Source organism: Engystomops pustulosus, chromosome 1 (genome assembly GCF_040894005.1).
Source record: "Engystomops pustulosus chromosome 1, aEngPut4.maternal, whole genome shotgun sequence".
NCBI classification, from domain to species: domain Eukaryota; kingdom Metazoa; phylum Chordata; class Amphibia; order Anura; family Leptodactylidae; genus Engystomops; species Engystomops pustulosus.
In genome coordinates, this window is record NC_092411.1 from 98,675,029 (window position 1) to 98,691,097 (window position 16,069).

Consider the following 16,069-nt stretch of genomic DNA (forward strand, 5'->3'; position numbering starts at 1 on the left):
TCTGCGCCCTGATGCCCTGTAATAGTTCTTGGGCGGTGTGCCTTTTATCGCCTAGGCTCAGCAGTTTCAGCACCGCCTGCTGTCGCTTAGCGACGGCACTGCTGCTGTGCCTAGAGCTACCGACTGATGGCGCCATGCCCACGGATGGTAGTTCGGAGGAGGAGGTGGAGGAGGGGTGGGAGGAGGAGGAGGCATAGTAGGCCTGAAACACCTGGACCGAGGTAGGCCCCGCAATCCTCGGCGTCGGCAGTATATGACCAGCCGCAGGGTCAGACTCGGTCCCAGCCTCCACCAAGTTAACCCAATGTGCCGTCAGCGATATATAGTGGCCCTGGCCGGCAGCACTCGTCCACGTGTCCGTGGTCAGGTGGACCTTGTCAGAAACGGCGTTGGTCAGGGCACGGATGATGTTGTCTGACACGTGCTGGTGCAGGGCTGGGACGGCACATCGGGAAAAGTAGTGGCGGCTGGGGACCGAATACCGAGGGGCGGCCGCCGCCATGAGGTTGCGAAAGGCCTCGGTCTCTACTAGCCTATAGGGCAGCATCTCCAGGCTGAGCAATCTGGAGATGTGGACATTAAGGGCTTCGGCGTGCGGGTGGGTTGCACTATATTTGCGTTTCCGCTCCAGCGTCTGGGGTATGGAGAGCTGAACGCTGGTGGATGCTGTGGAGGATCGTGGAGGCGACGATGGGGTTTTTGTGGCAGGGTCCTGGGCAGGGGGCTGACTATCAGCTGACACAGGGGAAGGAGCAGTGGTGTGCACGGCCGGAGGTGAACGGGCTTGTTGCCACTGAGTGGGGTGTTTAGCATTCATATGCCTGCGCATACTGGTGGTAGTTAAGCTAGTAGTGGTGGAACCCCTGCTGATCCTGGTTTGGCAAATGTTACACACCACAGTCCGTCGGTCATCCGGTGTTTCCTTAAAGAACCTCCAGACTTCTGAAAATCTAGCCCTCGCCGCAGGAGCCCTCGTCACGGGAGCTTCACTAGTTGACACATTTGGAGCTGATGCACCAGCTCTGGCCCTGCCTCTCCGTCTGGCCCCACCACTGCCTCTTCCAACCTGTTCTGGTCGAGGACTCTCCTCCGTCTCAGAAGCACTGTGTTCACCCGGCCTATCAACCCAGCTTGGGTCTGTCACCTCATCATCCTCCGATCCCTCAGTCTGCTCCCCCCTCGGACTTCCTGCCCTGACAACAACTTCCCCACTGTCTGACAACCGTGTCTCCTCATCGTCGGACACCTCTTTACACACTTCTTCCACTACGTCAAGAAGGTCATCATCACCCACAGACTGCGAATGGTGGAAAACCTGGGCATCGGAAAATTGCTCAGCAGCAACCGGACAAGTGGTTTGTGACTGTGGGAAGGGTCCAGAAAACTGTTCCTCAGAGTATGCCGGTTCAAATGCCAAATTTTCCTGGGAGGGGGCAGACTGGGGGGGAGGAGGCTGAGGTGCAGGAGCTGGAGGAGTGCCGATTTCGGTGACATGGGTGGACTGCGTGGAAGACTGACTGGTGGACAAATTGCTCGAAGCATTGTCGGCAATCCACGACATCACCTGTTCGCACTGTTCTGGCCTCAACAGTGCTCTACCACGAGTCCCAGTAACTTCAGACATGAACCTAGGGAGTGTAGCTCTGCGGCGTTCCCCTGCTCCCTCATAAGCAGGTGGTGTCTCACCCCGCCCAGGACCACGGCCTCTGACCCCTGCAGTAGTTGGACGCCCACGTCCCCGCCCTCGTCCTCTACCCCTAACCCTCGGGTTAAACATTTTGAAAATGAGAGTTATAACTTGAATTTTTTTTTTAACTTTTTTTTGTTTTTTTGGGTTTTTTTTGTGTTTTTTAGTTTTTAAAACCAAACGATGCTATCCTATTGCTATGGCTATTTTCTAGCCAAGTATGAAAGCACACTGCTATGCCAGATGAGATGACGCTGAGTTATGAAAAAAATAAACATAAAATAAAAAAGGAAATGGCAGACTGTGCCTAATTGAAATACAACCCCGGGCCCTAATAAATTTTCCCACTTCGGTCTTTGCGATGGATATGTGCGTCACTAAGCGCAAAACACAGCGGTCGCAAGTCTCACTCCAAATTGCTCACAATTTGCTAGTAGATGCACTGCAGCAAGTACAGCCACCAGCAGATCAACCAGAAATCAAATATATATAACGCTACTGTAGGCGTAAGTAAGCCGTTTGGATTCTCCTATGGCTATTTTCTAGCCAAGTATGAAAGCACACTACTATGCCAGATGAGATAACGCTGAGTTATTAAAAAAATAAACGTAAAATAAAAAAGGAAATGGCAGACTGTGCCTAATTGAAATACAACCCCGGACCCTAATAAATTTTCCCACTTCGGTCTTTGCGATGGATATGTGTGTCACTAAGCGCAAAACACAGCGGTTGCAAGTCTCACTCCAAATTGCTCACAATTTGCTAGTAGATGCACTGCAGCAAGTACAGCCACCAGCAGATCAACCAGAAATCAAATATATATAACGCTACTGTAGGCGTAAGTAAGCCGTTTGGATTCTCCTATGGCTATTTTCTAGCCAAGTATGAAAGCACACTACTATGCAGACAAGTATGAAAGCACACTACAACTGGCAGACTGTGCCTAATTGAAATCAAACCCCTAATAAATTTTCCCACTTTGGTGTTTGAGGTGGATATGTGTGTCACTAAGAGCTAAACACAACGGTAGCAAGTCCCCCTGCAAATTCCTCACAATATGGTACTAGCTGCCACCAAGCCCAGCCACAAGCAAATAAAAAAAAAAAGTATAACGTTATTGTAGCCCTAAGAAGGGCTGTTGGGTTGTTGTACAATCACTCCTGCCTAACAGTAAGCTAATAGAACACCCTAACGCTTTCCCTGACCAGCAGCAGCTCTCTCCCTAGCGGCATCCAGACAGAGAATGATCCGAGCAGCGCGGGCAGCGGCTAGTCTATCCCAGGGTCACCTGATCTGGCCAGCCAACCACTGCTATCTACGTGTAAGGGTACCACGTCATGCTGGGTGGAGTGCAGAGTCTCCTGGCTTGTGATTGGCTCTGTTTCTGGCCGCCATTTTCTCGAGCGGGCGAAGTATTCGTCCGAGCAACGAGCAGTTACGAGTACGCTAATGCTCGATCGAGCATCAAGCTCGGACGAGTATGTTCGCTCATCTCTACTGACGATGTCATCTGACAACTGACCATTGTGATCTTATCAACAAGGGGAATGGTAACACCCAGTTGTCTGAGGCCTGGGCTAGAAAAGAGAGACAGCTGCTGACTGATATGGCAAGCTCTGTGCAGCGCTGCTGAATCTGTTGGCGATACATGAATAAGGGAATTATTATTAATTATTATGTAAGTCAATTCATTTGTGTGCTTTGGCTCCTCTAATAGTGAACTTTTTCATTTTCTTCTCCATCCAGTCCAGACTAATGTGGCCAAGATGAATGCATGACGCGATAAAATGTGCGTCAGGGTGAATTCAGGGCTGATTTTGTCTTTTTTCTATTTTCATACCAAAGTTTCTCTCTGGGTTGCATCCTGTGATGTGGATGAATTATATTAGAGGAAGCTCATCAGTTTACAAATTATTCACTACTAGCCCCAACCATATTTATGCTTGAATAATATATACACTAGTGTTTTATTGAAGTTGAATTAACTCTACCATCACATAGCCATCTACTGTATCCATAAGTACTGTACATTCATAGCAACCCAAATAAATTAACCAATATAAACACAGAACAAAAAAGTAATAAAACCCCTTTCTTCACAAAACAAGAGCAGACCCAAGATCACCTATATACAGACCCAGGGCAAACATGTTCAAAAAGTTAAAATCCTGACAACATGTTCATTGTATTGTTGTCCCCATTAGTTTTCACATCAAAAATCTATTTTTAAAAACATGCAAATTACTCTGAAATGTTTCGGGTGGACATAAACAGAACCCCTTCGGTTCTACCTCCAGGTCATAATCAACGCTCTTCAGATCCAGCCACCGCTGCCTTCTACTGTACATGTCACTCAAAAGTACTTGATCAAAAGTACTGCGCTTTCACAGAGTATTAATGCAATGCATTGATGGATAGATGCACTGGACTTGCAATTAGAGGATTGATGTTTACAGTCGAAGGCAGTCCAGGAAAGGTTATGGGCAGATCTGAAGTGTTTTGGAGGGTCTTGATTATGCCCTGGAGCTGGAGACTGGAGGCGCTCTGTTCAAACCCCCTAAAGCACTTTGGAGTCATTTACATATTTTTAAAAACTCATTTTTGACGTGAAAACAAATGGGGACAACATTATCAGGGAGATTTATGAAAAGTGTCTGAGAGCAAAATTGTTCTATTTACTCAAGGCCATCAATCACAGCTGAAATTTCATTTTCCCACATGAGATTATGAAATGAAAGCTGCGCTCTGATTAATTGACATAAGCATCTCAGACACTTTTTATATATCTTCTCCTATACCTATAACTGTAGATATGATCTATATCATAGATAGTTAGTCTGGGTGGCTAAGTTTCCATGTTAGATTTCCTTTAAAGAGATACTTTCCATAGTACAAACATTTTATTAGGTATTTTAGGCACCTCAATAGACACTCTAAAAAAGAGTAGATTACTAAAAAGTAATCATAAAATGTGCCTAGCATTTACAAATGTCAGCAGGGCAACACCGCTGCCAACGCATAGTAAAGGTAGTAGTTGCAAATAGCGCCCTTTCCATGTCAGGAGCTGTTAGGGAGACTGATCACCTCTCTAGGAGGTCTCTAAGTACCGGAGAACTTAGTAATTGCAGCTGTAGCCATTGCCTGGTAATTCAAGCGTCAACAATACCAAATGTCATTTTCCAATGATATTCTTGGAAAGCTAGCTGGAAGCTGGGTGGAGGGTGCTACCACCTGACCAAGGGTGTATATAAACCAATGGTGGGTGGGAACACATGGTCTGAGTCAGTCTAGTCTGAGTGCGAGACTCCATCTTGGAGCACATGTCAGCTCCAGCACTGCATCATGTCAGTACTGCATCAGCCAGTGTCCTAATACCAGGAACCACTGGTGCTTCAGGCCCCTGCCTAGCACCCAGGGCAAGTCTGGAGACTTAAGCCCCAGAGCTGAGATCCACCACCCTGACTCGGCTCCATTTCAAGTTACTTCCAGGCTGCGTGTAACCTTCCTGTGGACCAGCTCTCCATGACTTTTCCAGGTTGTAAACCTGCTGTTGTCGTTTGTCCGTTGCCTGCTGTTGAATAAAGAACTGCAAGTTGATTTGTACAACATTGCCTCCGTCTAATCCCTGGATCCAGGCTGCTTACCACCACAGGCTTCCCCACAGGGATTCATCCTACAGACACCTCAGGTAGTGCCCCAGGGAGAAACCATTGCATCAGCCTCTCCCACCATATTTCTTACACACAGCACCTGGTGGAGACTTGACAGGCTGTAGGTCAGCCCTCCGTTCCCCATACCAAGCACCATGACTATAGCGTGCTCAAAGCCACACCAGCTAGCCACTCCGGTAGGCCACAAGAAAAGCATAGGCCCCGGTGGGGGATGTTGCACATGTTACCCAGAAAGGTGTTGACAGCCTTTTAATTCTATGTTCTTGACCTCAACATTGTTATACAGCCCTCTCTCAAACATATGATTAAGTATTCTGATTCTTAAAGGCTACTCAACTGCCTCTATACCATACCTGCCTGTCCTGACCTCTAGCTTGCAACTTGGACTCTGCCACTGACTTTTACCTTCCAAGACCTTGACCTGTTTATGAGGTTTTTTTGACCCTCTAGTGCCTTTCATCAATGTCTCTTGGGCTACCAGTTGACACTGGCTTGGTAACTACTCTGACATGTAGCAGTCTAATGATCCTGTAGCAACAAAGTCCATGGTGGTTAAAAACAGGTTATTTAAAGAACGTTTTTGGGATTTGTTTTGTGTCTATTTTGTCCTATGTCGGTCTGTTATACTACTTTATAATTAGGTTTTGAACAGAAAAGAGTCATGAGTGGCCTAAAACATCACTTTTATTTTATACTTAATTAAATATAAAGCAAATTGTAACAGTGCTATGTACAGTGGAAGGATTAGCAGATTCAAATTGCAAGTGACTTAGATAGTGGTATATGATCTTTTCTTATCTGGATAGATGACTGTATCCCCTTAATAATTGGGGGATTTAAATTCCAATTTCATAAGCAATTTATGTATTCAAAAGCTTATAACTGAATAAAGATGTAATAGGTCATTACCCTTTTACAATTTTATTTTTTTTAAATGACCAGATTCAAATTTGTCTGGACAATGTATCTAAGTTAAGTGTCATAATTTGCTTTATCACTCCGGTGCCTGGTATGATGGAGAAGAGAATACAGGCAGTCCCCGGGTTACGTACAAGATAGGGTCTGGAGGTTTGTTCTTAAGTTGAATTTGTATGTAAGTCGAAACTGTATATTTTATAATTGTAGATTCAGACAAAAAAAATTTTGGCCCCAGTGACAATTGCAATTTAAACATTTTTTGCTGTAATGGGACCAAGTATTATCAATAAAGCTTCATTACAGACACCTTACAGCTGTTTATTGCAATCTGGGACTATAGTAAAGCATCCAGAGAGCTTCACCAGAGGTCAGAGGGGTCTGTCTGTAACTATGAGTTGTCTGTAAGTCGGGTGTCCTTAAGTAGGGGACCGCCTGTACTTAAAGGATATCAACCACCAGGATAAAGGATTGTAAACCAAGCACACTGACATACTAGTGTGTACCCCCTATGGTAGGATATGTCTGCTCTTCTTTATGCTTTACTACATTACTACATTTATGAGAAATTATCTTCACACAGGAACATTTTTTTAATTAACATCCAATTGAAGAAATGTTTACATAAGGCAAATTAATTTAATTAAATGCAAATGCCCAGATGGGAATACCCCTTTAACCCCAAACCAGTGCAGAATTTTAAAGTCATTTGGCCATTGGTGGGTGAAGAGTGCACTGGACATGTGCAGTTGCCACCATTTGTGGGCATCAGGGCATGGGAGCTCCCAGGGTAATCCGATGAGCCCTGCAGATCCGTCTCCTTCAGCATCCATGCATCTTGTAAGCTAGGTGGCACAGTCTGTGCAGGCACAGTTCTTACAAGCACATTGCAACTCAGTAAAGCCAGCAGAGGACCAGGAGGTTATGCGCGTGTGCTGGAGGCAGACGTTGGGGATCTACCCCTGTGGTTCTAGCAAGATAAGTAGATTTCCGTTAACTAGAGGTATTGCAAATAGAAACTAGTTAAGCGATTATTTTTTTATATAGTACATGTGCCCTATTTAGTTTAATGGATTGCTGGGATGTGATCTCCTCTGTAAAGGACATCTAACCAAGGCTTGTAAACCAAGCACACTGACATACTGGTGGGTGCCCCCCTCCACTGCCAGGATTTGCTCTTCATTTATCTTCTTATGCCCTGGTTTTTGGAAAAAAGGCTTTTTAAAATTATGCAAATTAGTCTGAGGTTCCAGGTTTCATAGGTGTTAATTGTACTGTTAAACTATCAACTCAAAGTATCAAGTAAAGTATCAACCCATTCTTTTTAATTGTAAGGTACTATACAGTAAAAATACTTATGTTGCAAAGGCATTAATTTTTGGATTGTCTTTTTTCTTTTCAGTTTTTTTCAGTACCTGTACCATCTACAAAATTAAATGTCACTGAATATATTGGTGCTATATGAATAAAGATGAGTTCTCCCCGTGGACCTTGGACGGCTGGAGTCATCCGCATCCCGGATCCGGAGGAGGAGGACTTTCAGTCCTATGCAGAGCTCTTTGAGGACGATGTGTGGCCAGAATCCTCTGCTCCTTCCCGGGCTGTGAGTCCCCAGGCAGTGACCCATGTGAGTGCCCCTTCAACAGTAATTGCCAGCAGAGGTTCCATTGCCATCCATGGGCCAGGCCTGGTCCAGGGAATACCCCGACCGCCTCTCCTGCCACAAGTGCAGCCAGATCCTGGGTCCTCAGTGGTGGATGAAGGCCGGGCTGATGAGTTCCATCTGGGGGCTCCATCGAAAGACCTTCACCGGGCTGCGGCCTACCAGTGGGGTGATGGCCAGGCCCCAGAAGGTATGGAGGTGGAGGGGGCTGCGGCGGTCCTGCAGGCTCCCATTTATTTGTTTCCGGACCCCTCTATGGTCCCCAGCTCCATCGAGCCACTGGCTGGAACAGCCAACACCCTGGAGAACAGCATCCCTCCCCCTGATTGCCAGTCGGATGCTGAGGAGCATGCAGTTCCTGATGCTGCCAGCAGGTGTCTCCAGCCGGCTGTTTCTACTTCTGCATGGGATCCTGCTTTGATCCCAGATCCTGCTCCTGCTGGAATTGAAGATAATACAGAGTAACCCCTGACGGACTGTACCCCTTAAAAGGTAATTTGCTTATTGTAAATATTTTTCTGCTATTTGCTCACTCCCAGTTGGGTTGCACTCACATATCCCTCAAAGAGCCAGAGACTATCCTGAGACTCTTCCCCTATTTATTACATGACAAGAGACTTTCCTTGAACTATCATCCATTTATATATGCTATGTTAGCATCAACCTCTGCAGAGCCACAATTCATAAAGGACTCTGTCCCTCCACATCAAGAGGAGACCCTTTGCCTGCACTTTTGCCCCGAATCAAGGGCTGTGCCCAGAAGATGGACTTTTCCTCAAAGCCTTCTGTGAGACTTTTAGCCAACTGCCATAGAGGAAAAATTGCTATTCCAATGTTTTGCACTGAATGCCTTTCATTTTCAGGGATGGACATTTTGTTTGCATATCCTATGTCTTTTTCTATACAGGAAAAGAGACATTATTTATTTTGCTATCCTGAGTAGCCATTCCCATGTAACGATTGTAACGTTAAAAGTTTAATTAACTTACCCATTGGCTAAAGCCAATGTGCGTTTGACATGATGTTTGCACAACTGTCATTTATTGTCAGTCAATTTGCACTGAACCATTTTATAGGCTTTGCAGGTCTGTAGAATGGCTCTGTCGGATAGTCTCTGTATGTAAATCCTGACCGCAGGCTTACACCTAGAATTGATGCTCCGTACAGTATGGTATCTGTAAACTGTGAGTCCTTAGGGGACCGGGGTTGTTCATCCAGTAGCACCTAGACGCCATACACTCAGGGAAAGACCATCAGATGGCAGGTAACACTGTACTGTATGTATTGCATGTACCTAAATGTACCTAAATTATATTTGTCGCCAGGGATGAAGAGTTTTCGAACAAATAGTCAGGCCTTGGTGCAAGGAATGGATTACAGGACATGACACCACACCTTTCCCTCACAACAGTTGGTTAAGGGCGTTAGATACCAACTGTCACAAATCTTCATTGTGTTTTGTGTACCCAGTCCGACACCAACCCAGGTGCCTGTAGCTAGGACCATGGGCGATTTGTGCCCTACACTGCATATAGCCAGCACTTCATAGAAAGGGAAATCTTTACCATCTACACCCCTACTGGCTGTAATGTACATGGATCCTCTGGAGGCCATCTGCTGCTGGTCAGCGTTGGTTATCCCTCTCCCATCGGTCCATAGCCAAGCCGTGGGCGGCTCTTTCAAATGCCCCGGGGATATGCAACATCCCTGCCAATGTGCAGGCAGTGAAGTGTTTGAGAATAAGCCCCCTTGTTTGTGTCTCCCCAGTAGTTGAGCCTGCACAACTCACTTCAGGGATTATACAGCTATCTAGAGGTAATTAGCAGCGGTGGATTCTGCTTGGACAGGCAAGGGTTAAGACTATTTAATATTGTTATCCAATGATGTTCCAATCTGTAAACTGGAGTGTGAATGGAGAGTGAGCACCACCTGACCAGGGAGCAACAAAACCCCCGGACAGGGAGGGGTAAGTCCTCTTTAGGCCCAGCTCACGACTGAGGAGCAGCTTTTGGAATCCAGCTCTTGAGTTTCAGAAAGATCTTAGAGCTCATACCCTTGCTACAGGCCTCCTAGGCCTCAGCTCATCTTTCAGAACACACACTGAGTGACCAGAGACAGAGTGTCAGTTTTCCACTAGCACAGACACAGGACACCCATGACAAGGCTTCAGCTTCCAGTATTGGACACAGCTACCTCCCAGCCTGCACCTACAACCAAGCTGGTGAATCTACTCCTGAGGATCACACTCCATGACTACTCCAGTAATCTGGAATTCTCCAATAATCCAGCATCTGTTCTGAAATCGTTTAGCCTGTTGCCTGCAGTTGTTCCAATAAAGAACCGTGAGTTACTTTTGCACAAAGTTGCCTCCATCTGGTCCCTGAATACGGCTGTACCATCAAGGGCTCCCCCATCGAGTACCCAGGGACATACACTACGGACACCAAGGGGTTGCCCCAGGGAGATTCAGTACATCTGCCTCTCCCTCTACATTTTCTTGCACACACCACCTGCTGGAGACCTGCCAGGCTGCAGGACAGCCCTCCGGTCCCCATACCAAGCACCGTGACATCAGCGTGCCTAAGCCACAACCGCCAGCCACTCCGGTATTCTGGGCCCCAGCTGCCTCCAGGCCCCAAGAAAAGGCTAGGCCCCGGTGGAGGATGTTGCATAAACATATATATTGGTAGAAAAAACAACCGCATTTCTATATATATTGTACTTTGAATTATAGAACTAAAAATGTTTCATATTCCAGGATAGGATGAGAAGGGGATAGTGAGCCCTAGCACTAAAACCACCAACCAACTATCCCTGCCTACATGACGTCCATCCTAAATTTCAACACCTTATTAGGTAACGTTGCCTATACTAAGTTAGGTGGATGAGGAAAAGCCTTGTCCAATGTCTAAATCAGAAGTCTGAGAATTCTCAAGAGTAGTCAATGATCCAAATACAGATAAATCCAAACAGCAACAAACTTAAAGGGGTTTTCCCACAAACAAAAGTTAGGCCATATCCACTATCCTATCCTATACCACCTGACAACAGTGCACAGATAGCTTAACAGCCAGGGAACCATGCAATGGGAAATTAACCAGCATCTGGGTCAGGTCACAAGGTGAATTTATTTACTCAGAAAGTACAGGTATCTTACAGAAGTATGGATTTTAACCCCTACTTGCCTCACAGCCTCATACTGTCAGCACAAGACATGACAACATACTGTGACGATTACAAAAAAGGTTGTATATAAATAGTGGATAAGTAGAGTGATAGATATTAGCAAATCGTTTATATTATATATATATACATATATATATACACATATATACACACACACACATATATATATATATATATATATATATATATTGTAGGACAGCGGCTGGAAAGGTAATAGATGGTGTATATATTCCTTTAAGGTTACTTCCTTACCTGTGGTAAAGGGTTAATGCACTGACCAGAGGCTGCACAGCCCTAATTACCAAGGGCAGGTGGGAAGAGGGGTTTTAACCCAGAGCTTCATACTGGGCTGGAGCTCTGTGTGAGAGACATTGCTCTGGAAGGCTTGCCAGCCGTGTGTCACTAGCCGCTGTGAGTACGCTGCTTTGCTAGAGAGGGACCTGCTGATGTACAGGTAGTGCTCAGACAAGCCTGTTTTTGTTTTCCGCTTTGTTTTGTTTTACTTGCCTGTAAAGCTGCTTTGTTTTGGCTGCCAATAAAAGCCGCAAGGAAACTGCATTTCTGCTGTCAAACTTGTCTGTGTCTCTGGACTTTATCACATTAAAACTGACCCTGCTACAATATATATGCTTTAGAGCAATTTCTAATGGCTGCTGTGGGTGTCTTAGAATGATCACTGGACACAGGCGCCATCGCCGCCATCGTATAAGAAGCTGCGTGCAGGGAGCGCAGGTAGGTGACTATTCATTTGTTTTTTGCTGTGACTACCTATCTTCTGGGAAGCATGTGCTGTGGCTTCCTATATACTGGGAAGCATGTGCTGTGGCTTCCTATATACTGGGGGGCATGTGCTGTAACTACCTATGTACTAGGGGGGGCATGTGCTGTGGCTAGCTATCTACGTGGGAGCATGTGCTGTGGCCAACAATCTACTTGGGGGCATGTGCTGTGGCTAGCTATCTACAGGGGGTATGTGCTGGGACTACCTATCTACTGGGAGGCATGTACTTTGGCTACCTTTCTACTGTGGGTATGTGCTGGGGCTACCTATCTACTGTGAGGCATGTGCTGTGGCTAGCTATCTACTGGGAGGCATGTGCTGTGGCTACCTATCTACTGGGGGTATGTGCTGGGGCTACCTATCTACTGGGAGATATGTGCATATTGTAGGGCTCTTACGGAGTAACATTTTAAAATATGTGGCATTCATGGCTCTCTCGGCCAACAAGGTCATGACCCCTGCTCTAAATCTATTTTCCAAAAAGGAACATTAAAAAATAACGAGAAGAAAAAAAAAAGGGAAGGGAAGTCGAAGGAGACAAACATTATTTTCTCCTCATTTTCTTCAGTAAAATTATGCGGTTTTATTCAGGATGAGATAAAAAGGACTCCCATTCTCACAGCATTCTCATTATCTGGAATTAACAGCCTTTAGGCTTCTTCAGTAACTACAAAGTACAGAATACACACATGCAATCTTGTGAATTTAGAAGAATTTAGATTTTATAAAACACAGTAAATTTTATACCATATTTGAAATCAATAATACGTCAGCACAAAGATACCTTTTACACATTTGCGCTATATTTTTTTTTTATATGAATTTTCTATCATTTGCAGGTCTTTGGTTAATTTTCAACCTCACGTTCATGTTTCTGGTACTGTCTTCTTGATCCTGAGTTTTATAAACAGAACTTTTGGTGTCTTGGACTTTTCTTTATTGGCAGTATTTGAACAATGCAGTAAGCTAAGAGACACTTGTTTCAGCTTAGGACTACCAAATATAAGAACAATTGATTGTGCAGGAGAATAACTATATATGACCATTAGGCAGGTGCAGAATCCAGGACTATTTGGAGGGAAAGCATCAATGAACATTAAGATTTCAGATATATAGAAAGACAAATATAAAATCAGCAGACAACTGATTGTCCGCGCTGCCCGCACTCGAGCGTCAGCACGGGCACTGAAATCTCCCTTTGCGTTGCTCTTTGACTTATGAGTGTGGGTCACAAGTGACTTGATGATTAATCCATTAGTAATTCCAACCACAACAAGTGGCAGAGAACAACTTATAAGATTACTGGGCAGTAGATAAATTATATTTAGTTTTGGGACAGAGATTTCAATGGTCATATTACTTGACATGTTTAATCCTGGAGGATCTCTGTAGAAGTTCCAGACTGCAGGTACACCAGTTGCCATTGCAATAAATACTGAAGCTATGAGTAGTTGAGGAACAAGCTGAGAAACCCCAATTTTAAGTCGGATCAACAATGGATGAGAGAAAATAATAATCTGCAAGTAGTAATTAACGGAAAGGCAAAGTGTGAACCAGAAGCTAGAATAAACAGGAAGAATAAGCATGACTGTAAATATGACATAGACTTCATCAGTGAAATAGAGATCTGTCTCCAGAAAACTTATGTAGTCATTAACCAGCATGATTAACTGAAATAATATGTTAAATATACATAGAGTTACCATGATTAGATCAGAAGGACTAAGGCTCTTCCCTTGAATTTTGTCTATGATGTTCACAGCAATGATAAGTGAGTTAGTGAAAACTGCCATTACTGTGCTGACACCCAAAATAGCCATGGAAGCCACAATAAATACTGGTAGCATTTGAAAGAATTTCCACTACTGTCCAGTAGTTATATGAGAATATAATTTATTATGTTCTGCAGCAGCTGGTACCTCATGAGAAATCTGTAGAGAAAGAAGACATGGGATCAGAGTGAAATGTTATACCAACATAGAAACCTTTGAGGAGATTTATCAGAAGTGTCTGAGATAAAACTGCCCATGGAAACTAATCAGATCTCAGCTTTAATTAAAAACAGCTGTAGGGAAATGAAAGTTGAGGTCTGATTGGTTGTCGTGGGCAACTAGAACAGTTCTGCTCTCAGACACCTCTGCTAAATGTCCCCCAATAACAATATATACATTACATTGAGCGGGGAGGGATTTAACACATTCTCTTTCAGGAATAATGCTAGATTTGCACCTTTTTTGCAACTTATCCACCTGCCCTGAGTTTTCCAATGTTATTGCTGATATATTTTTGGAATCCAGATGTTAGAGTTTTTGTTAGACTTCTGGACTTTCATGCATCTTTTATTTTTTATAAATACATATATTCTTTTTATATTTTACATATTTCTCAGATAAGGTTAGTTGATTACTAATAAGGTAGCTCCAGAGCTTGTTCAAATATATATATATATATGATTTTAATTCTCAAGTGAAGACATCTCAATGACACTGAGTATATGAATATCAGCTTGGTATAATTCAGAATATGGTTTACCATTGTAATGTAAGAAAAAGAAATACAGGCGGTCCCCTACTTAAGGACACCCGACTTACAGACAACCCATAGTTACAGACGGACCCCTCTGTCCACTGTGACCTCTGGTGAAGCTCTCTGGATGCTTTAATATAGTCCCAGACTGCAATGATCAGCTGTAAGATGCCTGTAATGAAGCTTTATTGATAATTCTTGGTCCAATTACACCAAAAATTTTGAAACTCAAATTGTCACTGGGGCAAAAGAAATAAAATTGTCTAGAACTTCCATTATAAAATATACAGTTTCGACTTACATACAAATTCAACTTAAGAACAAACCTCCAGACCCTATCTTGTATGTAACCCGGGGACTGCCTGTACATAACAAAAGAAGTAGTAAAATAAATACAGTATAAGGCTGCATTCACAAAGTCGTATGGGGGATTTATATACGGCCAACGTATATACGTCGGATATACATCCCCCATTGATGGCGATAGGCGCACGGCTCCCTACGGGAGTGGTACGGTGCTGCACAAGTGCTACGCTGTGCTACGGTATGGCGGACACACATTAATGTGAATGCATCCTAAGTATTCAAAATAGATTCGGAAATACACAACAGGGAACCCCTGTGTATACCTGTATGTATGCCTCCTGCTCCTGAATACTATAGAAAACTGTCAAAGAGTGAGGTGCTTGTTGCAACATTGGGGGTCATTTATTATTAGTGTTGCAAGGTTCTTTTTTTGGGCACAAGAACTGTGTTCTGTAATAGACTGTGATTTTTTATTGTGTCGCATGGGCTTAATAAATTTGCTCATAGCCGCAAGCATCTGACATGTTTCCACATGAAGGAGAAATAGAACTTGGTAGACTTGCTTTTTGTGGATCTAAGTGTGTGACACAAATTGCACCACAAGGTAAAAAATTGTTGGAGAAGAGCAGGAAAAGTTTTGGAATTCGCAAGTTTCACCCAAATTAAGAGACATAAAAAAATCCTATAACAAATTACCACCATTGTGTCTTACAAACCTTTCTCTGTAAGTCAGGAATAATCACAGCAGCCCCTTAAAAGTAAACTAATATTTAATTAATTGTGTCATTATATCAATTACATTCAACCCCTTTTCCATTTTTACTCACAACATTCCAAAAGCAAGTTTTTTAATTTGTTCATATACAGAGTCAAGCAAGTGCATGTTCTATACTAGGTGATCATAAAATATCTAAAATGCCCCCCTCAAGTATGGACCTATGACACTGTTAGCTTAGGTTATTAGAGTATAGTACCTTAGGGCTCCTTAACACTGGAGTTGTTTTTCACATCAGTTTTTTACACTGATCTGTAGTCTCTGAAAATGAATTTTAAATCTGTCCTATTTTGTAAGGACAATCATAGAAGTCTATGGGTCCAAAAAAAAAAAAGATAACATTTTTCACTGATGATGCTGAGGAACCAGGTATGTAGCATAGGGAACGACATAATGGACGTGAAAACAAATGGATGCAAAGGATGGAAGAAAAAGGGAAACAAAAGCAAAAGACACACAATGGGTATGCCAGTGTTAATCCGTGCTCAACATTGTGGTGTTGGTCCTACTCAATCTGACTGTTGTAGATGTAGAACCTGCTGTATCTTTCTTTCTTCAT

General features: G+C 43.8%; 1 protein-coding gene across 1 annotated transcript; it reads right to left on the reverse strand.

Moving 5' to 3' along the window:
* Positions 1-12,748: 12,748 nt before the first annotated feature.
* On the reverse strand, positions 12,749-13,758 carry LOC140079079 (taste receptor type 2 member 40-like). Its single transcript, XM_072126062.1, has one exon. It carries the CDS (start codon positions 13,748-13,750, stop codon positions 12,770-12,772), a length of 981 nt encoding a protein of 326 aa, XP_071982163.1. The 5' UTR covers positions 13,751-13,758; the 3' UTR covers positions 12,749-12,769.
* Positions 13,759-16,069: the final 2,311 nt, after the last annotated feature.

What these genes read in the sequence shown, in the direction of transcription:
- LOC140079079 (XM_072126062.1), bottom strand. Translation starts at nt 13,750, where the DNA reads ATGCTACCAGTATTTATTGTGGCTTCCATGGCTATTTTGGGTGTCAGC.